We start from the raw sequence: 17,587 nt of genomic DNA on the forward strand, positions 1-17,587 counted from the left end.
CAGTTTGGTACTGCTTGGTTTTTAAGCCATGCACGTGTACTGCTTTGTTTTGAGAGTATTTTTTTTTTCTAAAGTGAATGGGCTGGATTCTGTGGAGAGAGAGATTAGTCAGGAAAAGGGGCGAGAAGGACCCACCTCCTGCCTGTCTCGCAAAGACCCCTTGGCCCCTTGTTACCGCAGTGGCCGAAAGCTGCCTGCAGCCAGGCCTGTTTTTCCTGATGGTTAGTCCTTGTGACTCCAATCATAGCTCTTTTTTTTTAGATTTATATATTTGTTTATTTGAGAGGCAGAGTTACAGAGAGAGAGAGAGAGGTCTTCCATCTGCTGGTTTAGTCCCCAGATGGCCACAACGGCCAGAGCTGAGCTGATCCGGAGCCAGGAGCCAGGAGCTTCTTCCAGGTCTCCCATGCGGGTGCAGGAGCCCAAGCACTTGGACCATATTCCACTGCTTTCCCGAGCTATAGCAGAGAGCTGGATCAGAAAAGGAGCAGCCAGGACTAGAACCGGTGCCTATATGGGATGCTGGTGCCACAGGCAGGGACTTAGCCCGCTGTGCCACAGCGCCAGTCCCCACTGTAGCCCTTGCTGAGTAACAAATGACCCCCAGCCCCAGCAGTGTGAAGCAGTGGACATTTGCTGTCTCACTGTTCCTGTAGATCTGCACGTGGCTTCGCTGGGTGCCTGTGACTTAGGGTCTCTCACGGCCACTTCCAGGCCCCACTCAGTCTGCTGTGGGCTCGAGGTGGCGGGGCCTCCCCATAGGGTGGCTCACAACAGCGCTCCCGTCAGAGCCAGCAGGGGAGCCTCAGCACCTGATCTCAGAAGTGACAGCCCATGCCTCCTGCTGCATGCTGTGGGTTAGCGGGAGGCACCGGATGCAGCCCGTGCCGCGGGGTCGGGAGGCCGGGGCCACCCGCCCCACAGGCCAGAACCCAGCTGAGCCGGGCCCTCCTTTCTGCGGCTGTGTGCTATTCCAGTTCATTGAAAGAATTTTTGTTTCATGAACAAAAAGGAATTCATGCATTCATCTTTTGATGTTTTTTTTTTTCCCCCAGAAAAAGCAAATGAATTGCTGCTTTTGTATTCTCCCATCTGTTTCTGGTACTTTAAAGTTTTATCAACTTGATCACATTTGGGAAGTTTGGTAAATGGGACACTGATGTCTCTTCACCCTTCAGAATCATTTAAGGGAGTCTGTCCCACAGTTACAGGAGAGAAAGGCCTTGCTTTTAGGAGACAGACATTGGCGTACTTTGAAAAGCTTATGGAAAATGGAATTAGAAGATGTTTATTTTGGTGCAAAAAATTGTTTTGAGATGCACACAGTTTTCAACAGATGCATTTACCCTGAAGTTGTTCTTTGGTTGTTTTGTTTGTTTTTAAAGATGTGCTTATTTATTTGAAAGGCAGAGTTAAAGAAAGGCAGAGGCAGAGGCAGAGAGAGAGAGAGAGAGAGAGGTCTTCCATCTGCTGATTCATTCCCCAGATGGCCTCAATGGCTGGAGCTGTGCTGATCCAAAGCCAGGAGCTTCCTCTGGGTCTCCCACGTGGGTGCAGGGGCCCAAGGACTTGGGCCATCTTCTTTTTGGGCCTGCTTTTTCAGGCCATAGCAGAGAGCTGGATCAGAAGTGGAGCAGCCAGGACTCAAACCAGTGCCCCTGTGGGATGCCAGCACTGCCGATGGCAGCTTGACCCGCTACACTGCAGCGCCGGTCCCTACCCTGAAGTTTGTGAAGTACTTTCATGTCTGAGGCTAAAGAACGTGATGCCTGCAGCTTGCTCTCAGATGGTCCTGAAAATGTGATTTGTGGAGAAGGATGAAGCCGTTGGGGAGACATGGGAGCCGCTGGTAAACCTGACTTGGTATCCGCGACTCCTACGCACCATGCTTGCATCAAAGCTAAAATGTTGAGAAAAAATTCCTAGACTTGTACTAAGGGGGGCTTGCGGGTGGGGCCTGGGAGACTGGTTTTATGAAAGCACCTCTGGTGCATTCTGAATGCCACTCAGCACCACGTGAGCACGCGGGTGGGGCATTCAAGCTTCCGGGGGAAGTGGAATGCAAAGGTTGTGTGCATCTGCCATGAGCTCTTTGAAGACCTCTCTGCCTCATTCCGCTCTCCCAGCTGTGTCTGCACGGAGCGCCAGCCATTGCCAGCTGAACTTCTCTGGGTAGCAGAGGTTATCCCCCGATACAGTGCCGGGCTCTTCTCCGGCCGCGCAGCTGGCCTCTCTGAGGGCCTGGGGTCTTTATCGCAGCCAGGAGCCCCACGGGGCAGCTGAGGGGGGAAAGGAGCCCTCCCGGCAGCGTGTGTATGTGTGAGAGTTAAAAGGTAGAGGCAGCAGCTTCAGTGGAGCTGTGCCTGCGTCCTCCTCCCTCAACTCCTTTCCGCTCAGTCCAGGGCTCCGCCAGGTCTCCGAGACAGCAAGACCCGTGGACAAGGCCCACGTCAGCCCCTTCACCAGGCCTGTGTGTAGAGGGCACAGCCCAGTGGGAGCACAATGTGAGGCCCGCAGGCTGAGGAGGGTCATGGGAGATGTCACCCTTGCATTGTGCCTTTTATTTTTCAAAACGATTTATTTATTTATTTGGAAGTTAGAGACAGAGATCTTCCATCCACTGGATCACTCCCCAAATGGCCACCATGACTGGGTTGGACCAGGCCCAAGACGACTTGCCTCATGTTCTGCTGCCTTCCCGGGTGCATTAGCAGGGGGCTGGATTGGAAGTGGAGCAGCCATATGGGATGCTGACTTCAGATCGGCCCAGGCCAGGGCTGTGACTAACCTGCTGCACCACAGCACAGGGCACCACAGCACAGGCCCCTCTGCCTTGATGGGTTTCTGCGAAGCCATGAGACTCAGAAAAGGGAGACCCCACCCACCCACCCAAAATGAGAGCCCTGCTGCTACTTCAGTGCCCCAGGCTGGGAGTGGGGGCTGTGGTTGCCCCTGAGTGCCCTGCACAGGGCCCTGCCCTGGGGAAGGACTGGGAGAGGAGACCCCAGAGGGTGCTCAGGTTCCACACCATGTGTCAGCCTGGGGACCCCAGGAGGCGGCATCGCAGCCCAGTGCTGGGGGCCCGGGGCTCTGCTGCCTGATGGAGAAGCCTTCTGCAGAGGACTGGCTGGCAGAATTCCTTTCCCCAGCGTGTCAGTGCCGGGTGAGCACTTGTCCCTACCGAGGGTTTTTTTGGGAGGTGGCTGTCCTCGTGTTGCATGGAGGCCTCCCCACACCTGCCGCACCCCGCCGCTGTTCCGTTTTGTTCCATTTCCGTCTCGTGTGTGTTCTCCTCAGTGGCCAGCGGTCACCTCCTCCAAGCCCAGGCCATCTGGCCACTGGGCTGTGCACATGCGGGGACTGACTGACAGCACTGCACCTCTGAGGACCCTGAGGACGTCCCACACCTGACGGCGCTGCCTCCGTGAATGTGGGTGTGGTAGAGCTGACCCCCGAGCCCGGCTGATCACTCATGATGGATGTTCAGCTCTCACTCACAATGGCTTCCAGCCCCTGTGGGGAAGAACTTTTACTGGGGTGCATCAAAGGGCAGTAGGACAGATACCCAAAGCCCGGGACAGTTGCATGCTTATTAATTTGGGGCAGAGTTGGTTGATTGACTTGTCCAAAATGACTTACGGAAGTACCGGTTGGCTTCCCCCTCCTGGAGGTACATAGGTAACACCGAATCAGCTCCGAGCTCTGCTAGGTGACGCAGAATCACGCCACCCAAACCCGGCCACGTGCTCCTCAAACATTCCTCCCGTGTCCTGACACACCGGCCAGCAGGTCATTCAGGGTGACTGCTTCTGGGGATCCCACTGGCAAACAGCGTGTCTCTGTGCTGTCGTGGCTCCACACGAGAAAGCAGCAGTAGCGTTAGAGGACGGACTGAAGAGCTAAAGCCGTACTTAACACAGCAGCTACTATGTGGATCAGCTCAGGTCTCTAAAAAGCAAAGCGAGCAGGTAGCGTTCTGACGCCCAGGTGTTGTGACTTCGGGTAGTGACGTGTTGTCTGCAGGTCTCAGCGCGTGGGCAGGATTGCAGTGGCCGGCAGCGTAACCTCAGCGGTGACTGCGCGCTCTGCTCCAGAGGTCGCACTAGGGAGAGTGCTGATCACGTTTGCGAGACCCCATCTTTCTCGCCCGTTTCTGGAAAGTCTGTGTGTGATGGGGACAGAGACGGAAGCCACACGGCACAGCACGTCTGTGGCCCGAGGGGAAGTGAGCAGGAACAGGTGGAGTGGCACCGAAAGCCGGGTCTGGGCCTGGCTTCTCTCCCTAGAACTCCAGAAGCCCCGTGGAGTGCATTTCACCACTTCTCTTCCTGTTTAGCGTATGCTTCTGTCTTGGTCCAGTTTTTTTTTTTTCTTTAAAAAAAATTTATTTATTTATTTGAAAGGCAGGGTTACAGAGATGCAGATGCAGGGAGAGGGAGAGACAGAGAGAGAGAGAGCAGTCCTCTATCCATTGCTTCACCTCCCAAATGACCTCATCGGCTGGAGCTGAGCCAATCCAGAGCCAGGAGCCAGGAGCCAGGAGCTTCTTCCTGGTCTCCCACATGGGTGCAGGGGCCTAAGGACTTGGGTCATCCTCTATTGCTTTCCCAGGCCACAGCAGGGAGCTGGATCAGAAGTGGAGCAGCTGGGACTAGAACCGGCACCCATATGGGATGGTGGCACTGCAGGCAGTTGCCTTAACTGCGCCGCCGCAGCGCCGGCCCCTGTTTTTGTTGTTGTTGTTACTAGAACGAGATACCCAGGGCTTGCTGCTCTGCAAAGAGGTTTGACCTCTTCTAGAGGCTCAGGGCCGAGGGCCTACGTTGGATGATGGTCTTGCTAGCAGAGCTGCAAGGCGCGGGGCATCATCTGGTGACAGGCAGCATGTGTGTCCGTTGTCTTCTCGTCTCATCTTAGAAAGTAAATCCCCCGGGATCAGTCATGGAGGCTGCATCCCACTGGCCTTACTTAATCCTGGTCACCGCCAGCAGCCCCTCCTGTAAATACTGCAGTTGGATTAATTTTCCGTACTCTCACACCCCCACAAAGGGGATTAAACTTTAACACATGACACCTTGGGGGCCCTCGAACCCTGTCCAAACCCTGGCTGCTTCTGACCGTGCTGTGTAGACACAGCCCTGCCATTTTAGTCCTGGCTTTTATTCTCTTTCTCAATTCACAGTGTATATTTTTTTCCAAAGCAACACACTCAAATTCGGTACAACTGGCTTCACCGTAAGAACCAAGAGTACCTGCATGCATTTGAGAAGAATCAGAGCTTTTTTTTTTTTTTTTTTTTTTTAAGATGTGGACAGAGTGGAAACCTGTGCTGAAAGTATTACACGTGGGATAGTAACTTAGCTGTCACTACACTTGATCAGAACCTGGAAGAGTCTTCACATACGTTTGCTTGTTAGAGCAGGTGCCGGGCACCCTGGCTGGAGCCCAGGAGACGCCCCAGCTTGGCAAGGCGTCTGCTTCCCTTCCTTGCTTCCTGCCTTCTCTTGTACGTCCTTGCTTGCTTCCTTTCTACCCTCCGTGCGTACTCCTCCCCTCCCCCCCCTCCCCCGCTCCTGCTTTCCTTGTACAGTAGTTTATCTGAGATGGCTCTCGGGAAGAAAGCTGAGCATCAGCCAGAAGCGCGGGGCTCCTGCTCTCCCGGCTCAGAGGAGCAGGTGGATCCTTGAAACGCCGGCTCTCCCAGGCAGCAGGGACCCCTTGGGGCCCCTGAGTCAGGGCAGCAGCAGGAGAGGGGTGCTCCTGCCTTGTCCACAGCAAGCTGGGGCCTGGGGGAGAAGGCGTCGCCAAGGTGAGGTCGAAACTCCTTGAGGGAGGACTTTGTCGCCTGGGTATTGTTTTTAATCAGTAAAAGCCAGGCACGTGCTTGGAAGTCCACCTTGCTTGTCACTGACTGTGGCCATCCATAGCTGTGGCCTACAGGAACGAGCATGGACGGAGAGGCCCTCGGTGGCTCATGTGCTACAGGTGGGTTTCCGTGGCCTGTTGCCACCCAGTGGGACAGCACTGTGTCCCGTCAGTTCTGGATTCCAGGAAACCCAAGCTGGTAGCCGTGTGCACTCAGGACCCTGTGAGTGATCACTGACATTTTTATCAGCCCATATGGAGCCACCAGTGTTTGTCACCAAGGCTGGCACTCACTCCAGAAGGGGACACAGGTACTGGAAAGGTACAGGGGAGAAGCAGTGATCCGTCTCGCCTACTGGGGCACGTCCCTGGGGTTGAGTGAGAATGGGCTGCTCGGAAGGGACAGGAGGGTTCGGAGGTGAGCCAAGGCCAAGGCCATGCCCAGCACTGGGTGTTTCTAGGGAGAAAAATCGAGCAGAACCAGGTATGACCATTTCTGGCCCTGGCTTTGCCCAGGCTCTTCAAAAGGGGCGCCCAGCACCAGCCATTTGGGTGACTGGCAGCCATTAGCACCCAGGCGGCCACTTTCGCCTGGCCAGGGGGCAGGGCCTGGCCCTGGAGGGAGAAGGTAGGAGGTGTTCTCTGGAGAAGTGAGGGTGATGCAGAGCTTGGCAAGCCGCGTTACTGCTGTCCGTTTGTCCTCGCCATCATCCTGACTCTGAAATGCCGGAGGGCATTGAGCGAGCACACAGAAGGCGCTGGCTGTGCCCGTGCCCGTGCCCCTGGGCCTGCGCTCTGGAGGGCTCTGCACCCGCTGCACTGTCGGCCGTGGTGTTTCCGAAGGGGGCAGCCAGCCTCTCTGTGGTGACCTGGGGCCTTTGCTGTGTGCCGTGTGTGTCACAGTGCAGTGTCCCCATCACCCTTGGAGCTGAGAGGGGGCGGAGTAAGGTCCCCTGAGACGGTGCGTCTCGCTCCTCCCGCCTTCCCTGTCCCGGCGGCCCTGGCAGCGTCTTCCCAGGAGAGTCCCCTTCAGACCTAAGAGAAGTGAAGTGGGCCATGGGAGGCCAGATACCACGTCAGGCACCACCACCCCACCCCACCCCCGGCGTCACGACGCCGTCACCCCTCTCGGCTGCATTTGGAGACCTCTGCAGTTCTGTGGTTTGGCAGTTGTGTCTTTCTGTTCCCTGGGCCTTGGAAGCCCTCGTGTCACCCCTTGCCCTGACCACATTGCTGGAACTTCGGCTCCATCATCCAGTGTGGCTTGAGCTGGAGGGATGTGCGGGGTTTCCTTGTCATCCCCAGGCCTATCCCGGCCTGCCCTGCGGGCTGAACCCTGAGCCCCGGGCTGTCCCCATCTGCCATCTTGGAACACGCATGTGTCAAAGATGAGGCTGGAGCAGGTGGTCATCCCAGCCTTGGTCTTGACTCCCAAGGGACACTCGTGACCCCCCCACCACCACCACCACCACCACGGGGCTGCGCTGGGGCCTCACTGGGCTCTGCAGCCTCCTCTTCAGCTCCCAGGGCTCCCAGAGAGGGAGGGAGTTCTGTCCAGAGGGCCAGCACAGCCTGCCTAGTGGCCCGGGACGAGGGACAGCTGGCCACCTGTGCGAGGGGCAGGAGCTGCTTCCCTAGTACACGATGCTGTACTGGTCCACGCAGCGTCCCTCCAGCCCGGTACCACTGGCCACCTGCAGGGGCTGAGCACTGAGGCTCCTGTCCTGGGAACATCACCTCGACGGCAGGCCTGGCTCGGCCCAGGGCCGTAGTGCGGCCAGACAGCAAGTATCCCTTCTGCATTTCAGTTTGCAAAATGACATCACACCTGGAGAATCCAGGCACGTCTGTGGTGGGTGCCACAGAAAGTCACTGGAACCTGGTCCTTTCACTGCTAATGTGGGGCAAACTAGTCACTGCCTTAATTTTTTTTAAGATTTACTTTGTTAATTTGAAAGGCAGAGTTAGAGAGGGAGAAGTAGAACAAGTTCTTCCATTTGCTGGTTCACTCACCAAAAGAGGCTGCAATGGCTAGGGCTGGACCAGGCCAGAGGCAGGACAGGAATGTCATCCGGGTCTCCCGAGTGCATGCAGGGTCTGAGCACTTGGCCCATCTTCTGCTTTCCCAGGTTAGCAGGGAGCTGGGTCAGAAGTGGAGCAGCTGGCCCTTGAACGGATGCCCGCCTCACAGGTGGAGGCTTAGTCTGCTAGGCCTTAGCGCTGGCCCCACCACACTATTTTTACGTTATTATGGCCAAAATATGAACCTCTTCATCTCTTTCACACAGAAGTGGCGTCACCTGCAGCCGTCTTTTCTCTGCTCCCATGTGAGGGTGTCACTCTCATGCCTCCGTGGCCCTGGCCGTGTCCCCTCCGTCCCAGCTGTCACAGGTCCCATGGCCACAGGCCAGCCAGGAGTCGCTCTCTGCACTCTGATTGGGATTGTTCTATCTCCTTATGGTGAGGCACAGCTTGCTTGGATCTTGGGTGGGGACTTGGCTGCCTTTTATTTCCCACTGCACCGCTACTGTCCTGATCCCGATTGTGTTCAGACCCCAGCCTGCACTGCGGGGCCCCTGAGCAGATGGGGGGAAGTACTGTGCCCAGGCCAGGCCTTGGGCCTCTGCGCAGCATGGCTTTCGTGGACGTCCCCAGCGCACGCCGGAGCCCATGATGCTCCTCACTCAGGTGTCTGCAAAGCTCGAGCACCCGGTTCTGCAGCCTCTTGAACAGCGACTACCAGCATCCTCGCTGCCTGAAGCAGGCCTCCGCCACCCCACCTCGCTCCTGCATCGTTCACTGCCATCTCTGCAGCCTGTGTAGGTCTCCGGTCTCCTGTTCCTCGTGAGGTGCCATCCCGCCAGCTCTCCGTCACCAGCCCTCAGCAGGAGTCTGCGGCTCACGTGTTTGCCGTGTCGCCAGCTAACTTCCCACTACCATTCGCAGTGGCTTGTGCTTGTTGCGGCAAAGTCTTCTGGATTTAAAAAAAAAAAAAAACTGATTCTTAAACTCCCTGTCCAGTGTTTTCAGCCCCTTATAATGCTTTGCTCAGATGCTTGCTTACGGCTGAGGGTTGCTGACGCTGCCTTGGCTCAGGGATTTAGCAGAACATCCCAGCCAGGTGTGTGTGACAGGACAAGACGTAAGCCTCTCCCAGGATCCAAGAAGACGCCCCCAACTCTCCCGTTGGATGCGTGCGCAGCTGAGTCTGAAGCTGAGGCGCGGGTGGCCCCAGTGGACAGCTGGGCGGCGACAGAGTAGCGCAGGGCAGGGCAGGGCCATGGCAGGTCAGGAGCCCTGGCTGCGGGGCAGCCGGCCTGCGGGCAACCCTCCTGTGCGCCCTGTGACCCGGGGCAGTTTCCCCACCTCCCTGCACCTCCGTCTCCCTGTGAAATGATGCCGTCAGTCTGTCTCTCCTGGGGAGGTTGTGAGGAGTGGGGGATTCGTGCGGGTCCAGTGCTGAGAGCAGTGGCCAGCCTGGTTGTGGTGGAGGTACTGGCCACTGTACATTCCAGCAGTGCACGGCGGAAAATGTAGCAGACAGTAAATGCCCCATCCACAGAGCAGCCAGGTAAAAGGGGGTTTTATGTACAAATAGAGACGCAGGCCATGGTGTGCTAAGGAGCCGCTATTGGCATGAAGCTGGGAGCACAGTGGGCTCCTGCCCAGCCTGGGGCTGGGGTCCACCCCTGGTCCTAAGCCTCGCAGCCTGCAGGAACCATCTGGAGGTGGGGCAGCCACCCCAGAGAGAGCCCTGGGTTCCCGGGGAAGGGCCCGTTGATGGATGGCTCGCTGGTTTCATGTGTGTTTTGGTTAAGCGGACAAGATCAAATTTCGGGTACCCCTCACTTGGAGAGAATGCCATCGCCTGCTGCTGGGGTCTGGGGGTTCTTGTCGCCCCTCTTCCTGTCTCGCAGACCCACAGCAGACGTGGGTCCCTGCTGTGGTGCTGGCTTGTTGGTTTGCAGTATCATCTAACTCCTTTTACCTCCCCCCCCCACCCCCAGAACGTCATGGCCAGTAGCATCGGGCCAGGCTGCGGCAGACCAGACCCAACCGGTTCCTGTTCCAGGGCCGTGAGAACAAGGGCGGCCCGAGCGGCGGCTGAGAGCGAGCCTCGGGAAGGGATTTGAAGCCAGAGTTGCAGTGAGGTCTCGTGACGCACCCGGGACGTCTGCTGTAGCGGATCTCTGAACCCCGGTGCGCAGAGAAGGCAGAGCTCAGAAGACTGAGAAACAGACACGTCCCCCAAACAGAGCTTTTTTGTGCCCTCCCGCGGGCCGGCTCCCTCGCAGTGACGCGGGGCCCGGAAGTCCGGTCCTCACCACCGCTGGGCAGGGTGCTTCTCGAAGCAGAACTTGGCGTTCCCGGAGGAGTCTGTTTCCAGCTGGGACCAGGCTGAGCATCTGGCCACCTCGCTCCTGCCTGAGCTGTGACTGTGGGCCACTCTGCCCTGAGCGCAGCCCCACGGCGGCTCTGTGGGCCTAGATCCCTGCTCCCGCTGAGTCTGGATCGCAGGGACTGAGCCCCAGATTCGCAGCGTCCCCCCGGGCAGGTGACGGGCAGGGACTGAAGTCCTGGCACTTCCGACGTCCAGTCCTGTCACCCGTACCCATGGCTGACAAACCTGGGGTCCAGAGACCGAGTACGTGCCATTCAGGCTCCCATGAGAAGGGGCCCGCCCCCGTTGGACTTCACTGTGCCGGGAGTCCTGGCTGAGCTGCCCGTCTGCCGGCTCCTGCAGGCCGGAAGCTGTGCTGGTCCCCCCCCAACACACACAGGTTCCGCAGCCCTGCTCCCCAGAGACCCCATAGTCAGTGGGATGGAGCAATGAAAACAGAAGGAAGTGAACCCAGAATGAGAAGCCAGGGGGTGTAAGCGGCGGGCAGGCATCGAAACAAGGGTGTGCCAGTGACAGGTGGCTCTGGGGAGGAGACGGGCAAGGGATCCATGGGCAGAGGAGCTTGCGGGCAAAGCTCAGCAGAGCTAGTGAGAAGCAGAGGTGGAGGGAGTCTGCCTTGGGGTGACCCCCTGCTGGAGTGGGGGCCGCCGGGGACGGGTCCAGGGGAAATTGGGGGCTTGAACTTCAGTCCTGAGCGGGGAGGGGGGAACCCCTGCAGCAGCGGGTTGTAGTCCTCGGGGTGAAACGCCCTTGCCCAGGAGTGGCCTCACTGTTGGTCGGAGGGGTGCGTGTGCTCAGCAGGAGGAGCGGGCCTCGTGGAGACTGAGCTGTGGCTGGAGGTGGTGCCCTGTCTGGGACGGGACGCTGGGGCGCGGGGCTGCCTGGGCTGGGGAACCCGGCACGCTGGTTGCCAGCAAGTCTTACTACGCTTTCCTATGTTGTCAGATATTCCAATGAAGCCACCTCTGCTGTGGGACAAGAACAGTCTGCCCCGAGCCTGGCTGGACAGTCCGCTTAGCCGTGCCAGGTCCCCACAGCCCTGCGTGGAGCAGCCCTTCCCGGGGTCTCGGGGTGGCCGAGGGGCATGTACTGCGGGTGCTTTGTGCTTCGCTGCCCACCCGGCCACACTCCCGGGAGGCCTGCCGCAGCCACTTCCTCTCAGGTGTGGTTCTGGCCTCAGCTGCTCTGTGTGCAGGTCCCCTGAGGAGCTCACAGAAGTCTCAGTGCCCAGGCCACACCCAGGCCAATGAAATCAGCACAGGGTGTGGGGGCGCAGGGAGCAGTGAGCGCAGTGCTCTGGGGCCTGCATCGCTGCATCGCCGAGGCTGGGAGCTGCTGTGGCTGGACCTTCCTGGGCGGAGACCCCGCTCCTGGACCAGCTGCTGCTCCGGGACGCCTGGCCCCTTGCTCGGCACCTGGGGTCCGGGGGCCTGTGAGGCCAGCACGGAACGAGAGAAGTGAGGAGCGCAGGGCTCTTCCCCTCCTGCAGCCAAGAGCTGCCACTGATGGCTTCTGAGGGCGGTGGTTTGGGGGAGGCAGGGGTAATGGAGAAAGGCGAGTAGATGCCAGGCTGGACAGTGGCTGTAACCAGTCAGTGATTTTCTGAGTGTTGTGAGTGGAAGGATCCTACGGTTGATTCGGGGCTCAGCCTGGGACAGGCTGTGGAGCCCAGCATGGCCAACCTAGGTCTTGGGAAAAACATTGCAAGTCTCAGAAAACGGCTTTTCTGGAGGCAGGGGTTTGACAGAGTGGTTACGACGGCGCTGGGGATGCCCACGGGCCATATTTTAGTGCCTGGTTTCAAGTCTTGGTTGTGCTTCTGATTCGAGCTCTCTGTTTAACGAAGACCCTGGGAGGCAGCTGGTGATGGCCCAGGTACTTGGGTCCCTGCACCCACTAAGGAGAATGGATTGAGTTCTAGGCTCTTGGCTTCAGCCTGACCCAGCTCCAGCTGTTGTGGGCATTTGGGGTGTAGACCAGCAGATGAAAGATAAAGATTTCTCTCTCTCTCTCTCTCTGTGTCTCTCTCCCCCAACCTCCCCTCCCTCCCTGCCTCCCCCTTTCAAATAAAAGGATAATAAATAAGTAAAAATCATTTAAAAAGAAAAGCTTGGGGCCGGCGCTGCGGCTCACTAGGTTAATCCTCTGCCTGCGGCGCCAGCACCCCGTGTTCTAGTCCTGGTCGGGGCGCCGGATTCTGTCCCGGTTGCTCCTCTTCCAGTTCAGCTCTCTGCTGTGGCCCAGGAGTGCAGTGGAGGATGGCCCAAGTGCTTGGGCCCTGCACCCGCATGGGAGACCAGGAGAAGCACCTGGCTCCTGGCTTCAGATCAGTGCTGCACGCTGGCCGTGGCAGCCATTTGGGGGGTGAACCAACAGAAGGAAGACCTCCCTCTCCTTCCCTCCCCTCCCCTCCCCTCCCCTGCCCTCTCCTCCCCTCTCCTCCGCTCCCCTCCCTCCCTCCCTCTCTTTAACTCTGCCTGTCAAAAAAAAGAAAAAAAAAAAAAGAAAGAAAAGCTTGGGACCCACGTTGTGGTGCAGCAGGCTAGGCCACTGCTCACTGATACTTGCATCCCATATTGCAGTGCGAGTTCAAGTTCTGGTTGCTCCACTTCCAGTCCAGCTTCCCAATAATGCTGGGAAGGCAGCTGATGATGGCCGCAGTACCTGGGTCCCTGTCACGCATGTGGGAGACCTGGACTGGGCTCCTGGCTCTTGGCTGCAGCCTGGCCCAGACTTCGACTGCTGTGGCCATTTAGGGAGTGAACCAGTAGGTGGAAGATCTCTCATTCTCTCTCTCCCCCTTTCCCTGTCTCCTTGTCACTCTGCCTTTCAAATAAAATAAATCAATCAGTCTTTAAAGAAGGAAAGTTTTTTGTCATCCTCGGGGAAGAGGGATTGGACACGCGGCCTTCCCCAGGTGTGGCCACACACCTGCTGGTCACGCGCCTGCTGCACTCACTGCCGATGACGCACGACCTCAGTCTGCGCTGTGTGGAGAACAACTGGGAGCGTGGCTGTCGCAGTGGACCGGGAGCTGGGGGAGACTCTGCTCTCCTCCTCTTGACAGCTTTCTGTAGTTGGAAAAGCTGTGTTGTCAACCTGCTCCTATTCTTAGGAAGGTTTTAATTAAGGAGCCCCAAAGTAGCCAGGTTTTTAAAGAGGGAGTCACGTTGCTGGCTCCCACCCCACTCACCCCTCAGCCAGGGCTGCCAAGGAGGAGAGACCATGAGGTGAGCCACAGGAGGCAGCCTGGGAGGGACCCGTGGGCTCCCAGCTTGCTTGTCTGAAAGGGCGGATGGTCAGTGGCCAAACTGAAGGTCGTGGGCGTGCCTGCAGGCCAGGGAGTCAGCCTCTCACGGAGGGCGGGGGTCTGTTTGACCAGGTCCCAGGACCCGTAAGTGGCCATAGGACTGAGTGAGCCTCGAGGTTCCTCCCCATCAGAGATTCTGTGACGCTGAGGTTAATTCTGTCCGTTGCGGGGGTTTAGGGGGTGGGCAGTGGAGGCCCCAGGGAGGGACAGCTGCTGGCTCTGCCCCTCTGCACCAGGAGGGCAGGTTCGTGTCGCAGCCGCTCTGCTGGGCATGCACAGGCTGCTCCTCTTGCAGGATGCATGGTCCCTTCCAGAGAGGAGAGAGACCCACGGGCAGTGGAAAGCAGTTGGTTTACCCAAGAGACAGCGTCTGAAGGCCAGACCCGCACCAAGAAAGCCTGTGCTTCCCTCTCGGCCTTGCAGACGAGGCCTAGGCTCATGCAGGAGAGCTGCGGGCGCCCCTCCCCCTCCCTGGCCTGCACCCCTTGAACTCTAACCTCGCGCCGGGCTGGCAGCTCGTTGCTCCGCTCTGCTTGGCTTGTATTTGGGCCGCAGCTGCAGGTGTCTCCCAGCAACGCAGTGTGGACACCGGCAGGCCCGGGAGCCCAAGCTGAGCTCCAGGTCCCCTGCAGCCCTGGCCTCTCGGCCTGCTCCTGAGAGTTCTGCACGTGGGCCCGTCACGACACCGCAGAGGCCACCAGGCTGGCCCCACGTGGGGACCACCGAACTCCAGCAGGGCTGGTGGGAGCCCCGGAGGGAGCGGTGAGGGTGGACCTGGCCTGACTGACCAGGCCGGGTTAGGCTGCTCTCCCTGTACAGCGGAAGCAGAAATTTGGCCAGGTCTCACTGCCAAGGTCATTCCACTTGGGCAGAGTCAGGGCCCGGCCCCAAGCCCGTACCCTGTCCTCTCCCAGGCCTGTCTCCCACTCCCCTCTTCCTGGAGGTCCAGGGCAGCGGAGGTGCCAGCCACGTGTCATGTCAGTGTCTTCGGTCTCTGCTGTGTGCGCCAGCGTTGTGGCGCTACAGGTTCAGCCACCACTGAACTGGTTCGAGCCCTGGTGCTCCACTCCTGATCCAGCTTCCTGCTAATGCGCCTGGGAAGGCAGTGGAAGATGGCCCGAGGGGGATGGAGTGCTAGGCCTGACTCAGCTCTACGAGATCTGCCTCTGTCACTCACTCGCTGTCACGCTCCTTCAAATAAATAAGTCTTATAAAAAGGAAATGTCTGCTGCGCCCCACCCCCCACCGGGCTGTCCCCCGACATGAGACCCCGGGCTGTGCAGGAGGCCATGGGCAGCGCCGGCCCGAGGGGCAGAGGCATCAGTCTGGCTCACCTGCGGTCCTGTGTTCTCTCAACAGCAAATGAAGCTCGTGGCCGAGAACCTGAAGGAGGAACCCCGGGAATCTGGGAAGGAGAAGCCGAGCTGAGCGCAGGCCGCCCCGTCCGCCCCAGGCCTCTGCCTGGGGTCAGCCGGTGCCTGTGAGGGCAGGGGTGGTCCCCAGGACAGCGTGGAGGCCAGGTGTGGCCGCCACATGGCTGGCGCCCTCCGCACTCTGCCCCGTCCTGGCTCAGGGCGGGTAGAAGAGGGCAGTCATTCCCCCCTCCCCCACACCCCCACCCTGCACACCCCTCTCCTGCCGCGTCACTTTGTCCAAAGCCACTGCTGGGTCAGGGTCACCAGCTCTCCACGTTGTCCTCACAGAAGGCGATGGCTGCTCCCGACCCCACCACAGCCCAGGGATTGTGGCAAGGTGGTGCCTGTGTGCCATGCCCATCACAGGAGCCATGGGGGCGGAGGACCTGCCGACCCTGCGCCGAGTGACCGAGGTGTCCCCTGCAGCTCGGCCTCGGCGCGTCTGTCCTGCGATGTAACAGACTCCTCACCAGCACAAACGCTGGTGGCTGAGCCATTAAAGCCTGTGCCTCTCTGATCACTGCCTCCCTTCCCGCGTGGAGCCCTGGATCTGGTAGTTAAAGGTTGGGGGGGGGGGGGGTAGCGCAGAGGCGGGGCGCAGCCTGAGGCTGGCAGCTGAAACCCGGGCTGTCCGGGAGCTGCAGCTGGTGCCTGCCAAGGGAGCCCATGGGGCACTGGGCTGGGGTCACACGAGGACTGAGCCCACGGCACCAGGCCAAGGACCAGCTGCTGCAACACCCTGGTGAGGACTGGAGCCTGCACAGGAGGGGGCCCCTCTGAGCTCTCTGGGGGGGCTGCCCCTTATTCATGGGCTTAGCAGACCCCAGAGGCCACCCCGACCCAGAGCACAGAGGCCAGGCTGCAGAGCACCCGGCTGGCCGGCTGGGGGCAGCTGTGAGGGCCCCTGCTATTCCTCGGGCGCCTGGAGGCCACCCTCCCCTCATCCCTGCTCCTGGAAGCCGCGGCTCCCCGCCTGCCGCCTCTTGGATGCCATTGCGCCCCGGACGGCCCTGGGGGAGTCAGCGTTGCCCCTGCCTTCCTCGGGCGGCAGCGGCTCCGAGCCGGCACGTTCCAGAACAGGCTCGCGTTCCAGAGCATCGGCGAGTGGAGGCGAGCGGCAGCCTCCAAACAGGCCAGGCCCCCGGCCCCCAGCCCCCAGCCCCCAGCCCCCAGCCCCCAGCCCCCCTCGCAGCCTGGGCTCCCGTGCTTGCTGGGGAAGCACGGAGTGCAAGTGCCGGCCTTGACCCTAGCTCTGGGTCGCCTTGCCCCACCCGGCACTGGTTTTCTTTGGGGGTGAGGGGCAGTCACGTGCGTCTGGTCCCTTGTGAAGCAGCAGGCCTGGGGCCCACCTGCAGCGGCTGCACCAGCCAGGCCCGGCCTCCCTGCCCTGGTGACTGGGGCATTGCCCAGGCCTCCCGCCGCCCCTCCTCTGCAGCAAGAGCCCAGCCAGGACCCCCGGCTGGGGACGAGGGAGGCTGGCGGGCAGGGGCATGGCCTGGCCCCGCTGCTGCACTCCCCGAGGGCGGCCCAGTGCACCGAGGGGGCCAGTGGCTGGCGCTCAACCTGTGGCCAGTGCCCGGGACTCGTGGCAGGATTCACAGGGTGGAGGTGGTGGAACCAGGCTGTCTCAGCTGCACGGCTGTCATCTTTGTAACCACATGGAGGAAGACAGCCAGGCCCAGGCGGCCCACCCTGCGCCCACACAAAGGCCAGCACAGCCCCTTCCCTGAGCCTCAAGCACTGCCCCCGCCCTCCGCTCCCTGTACTTCCGGCCACCAGCTAGTCGCTCTGGGGACCCTGGCTGTGCCGCCTTCCACTCCCCATGGTCACTACGAGATCACTCCCCGCCCTGCCCACCCGGTTCTCCCCAACACCCTGAAGGCTGCAGGTTGTCCATAGCCCACCCGCTCCGCTGTCATCGAGGGCTGGGAGGCCCCTGCCCGCCACTCACAGACTCGGACCCCAGAGATCCCAGCCCTGGCCTGTAACACCTGCCTGCAGACCGGGCAGGGACAGCTGCTGAGGGCGTGGGTGCCGGAGTCCCTGCCCTGCCCTGCCCTTTCCAGACGAGGAACCGCGCGGCTCACGGTGGGGTGGGGCCTGCAAGCCCTGGGCGCCGCCACTGAGCCCGCGACAGGGGGCAGGGACAGGTCATGGGGAAAGAACCCTGGCCAGGGGAGCTGCATGCTGGGCCCGGTTCTCACGCAGCAGCCAGCAGGGCAGGAGCGGACCAGAGCTGGCCAGCAGGAGACCTCGGGGGAACGGCCCCTTCGCCCGGGCGCCGCACGCTCTGCACGCCCGAGGCTCCTGAGGGCCGGGAGGTCCCAGGCTCCACCTGGGCTCTGGGCCGTGTGCCCCGACAGGCCCTGTCCCCAGGCCCCTGCAGCGGCCACGCCTCAAACTCTGCCTCAGGCGGAAGGGGGCCAGTGTCACACGTGCCCCTAACTCGCCTGCCTCAGACCATGGGATTTAGGTTGTCACCGAGATGCGCTTCACAGCCCGGCTCTCTCCTCGGAGCCACTGCACGGCGGGTTCTGTGCCGCGGACCCTGGAACCTCCAGGGCTGGGCGCTGTCACACCCCGCACGGGAGACCC

At 60.2% G+C, this 17,587-nt stretch overlaps 1 protein-coding gene across 10 annotated transcripts in view; it reads left to right on the forward strand.

Moving 5' to 3' along the window:
• ANO10 (anoctamin 10) overlaps positions 1 to 15,509 on the forward strand; it is a 198,046-nt gene extending 182,537 nt beyond the window's left edge. For all 10 annotated transcript variants that reach the window (XM_051851848.2, XM_070050949.1, XM_070050954.1 and 7 more), the window contains one exon: positions 14,937 to 15,509. Coding sequence is in view for 4 of the 10 variants with exons in the window: in XM_070050954.1 (XP_069907055.1) it covers positions 14,937 to 15,005 (69 nt within the window). In the remaining 6 variants the exon portion in view is untranslated. The remainder of the gene's footprint in view (positions 1 to 14,936) is intronic.
• The last annotated feature ends 2,078 nt before the right edge of the window (positions 15,510 to 17,587 follow it).

The sequence above is a fragment of the Oryctolagus cuniculus genome, chromosome 10, assembly GCF_964237555.1.
Source record: "Oryctolagus cuniculus chromosome 10, mOryCun1.1, whole genome shotgun sequence".
Taxonomy (NCBI): Eukaryota; Metazoa; Chordata; class Mammalia; order Lagomorpha; family Leporidae; genus Oryctolagus; species Oryctolagus cuniculus.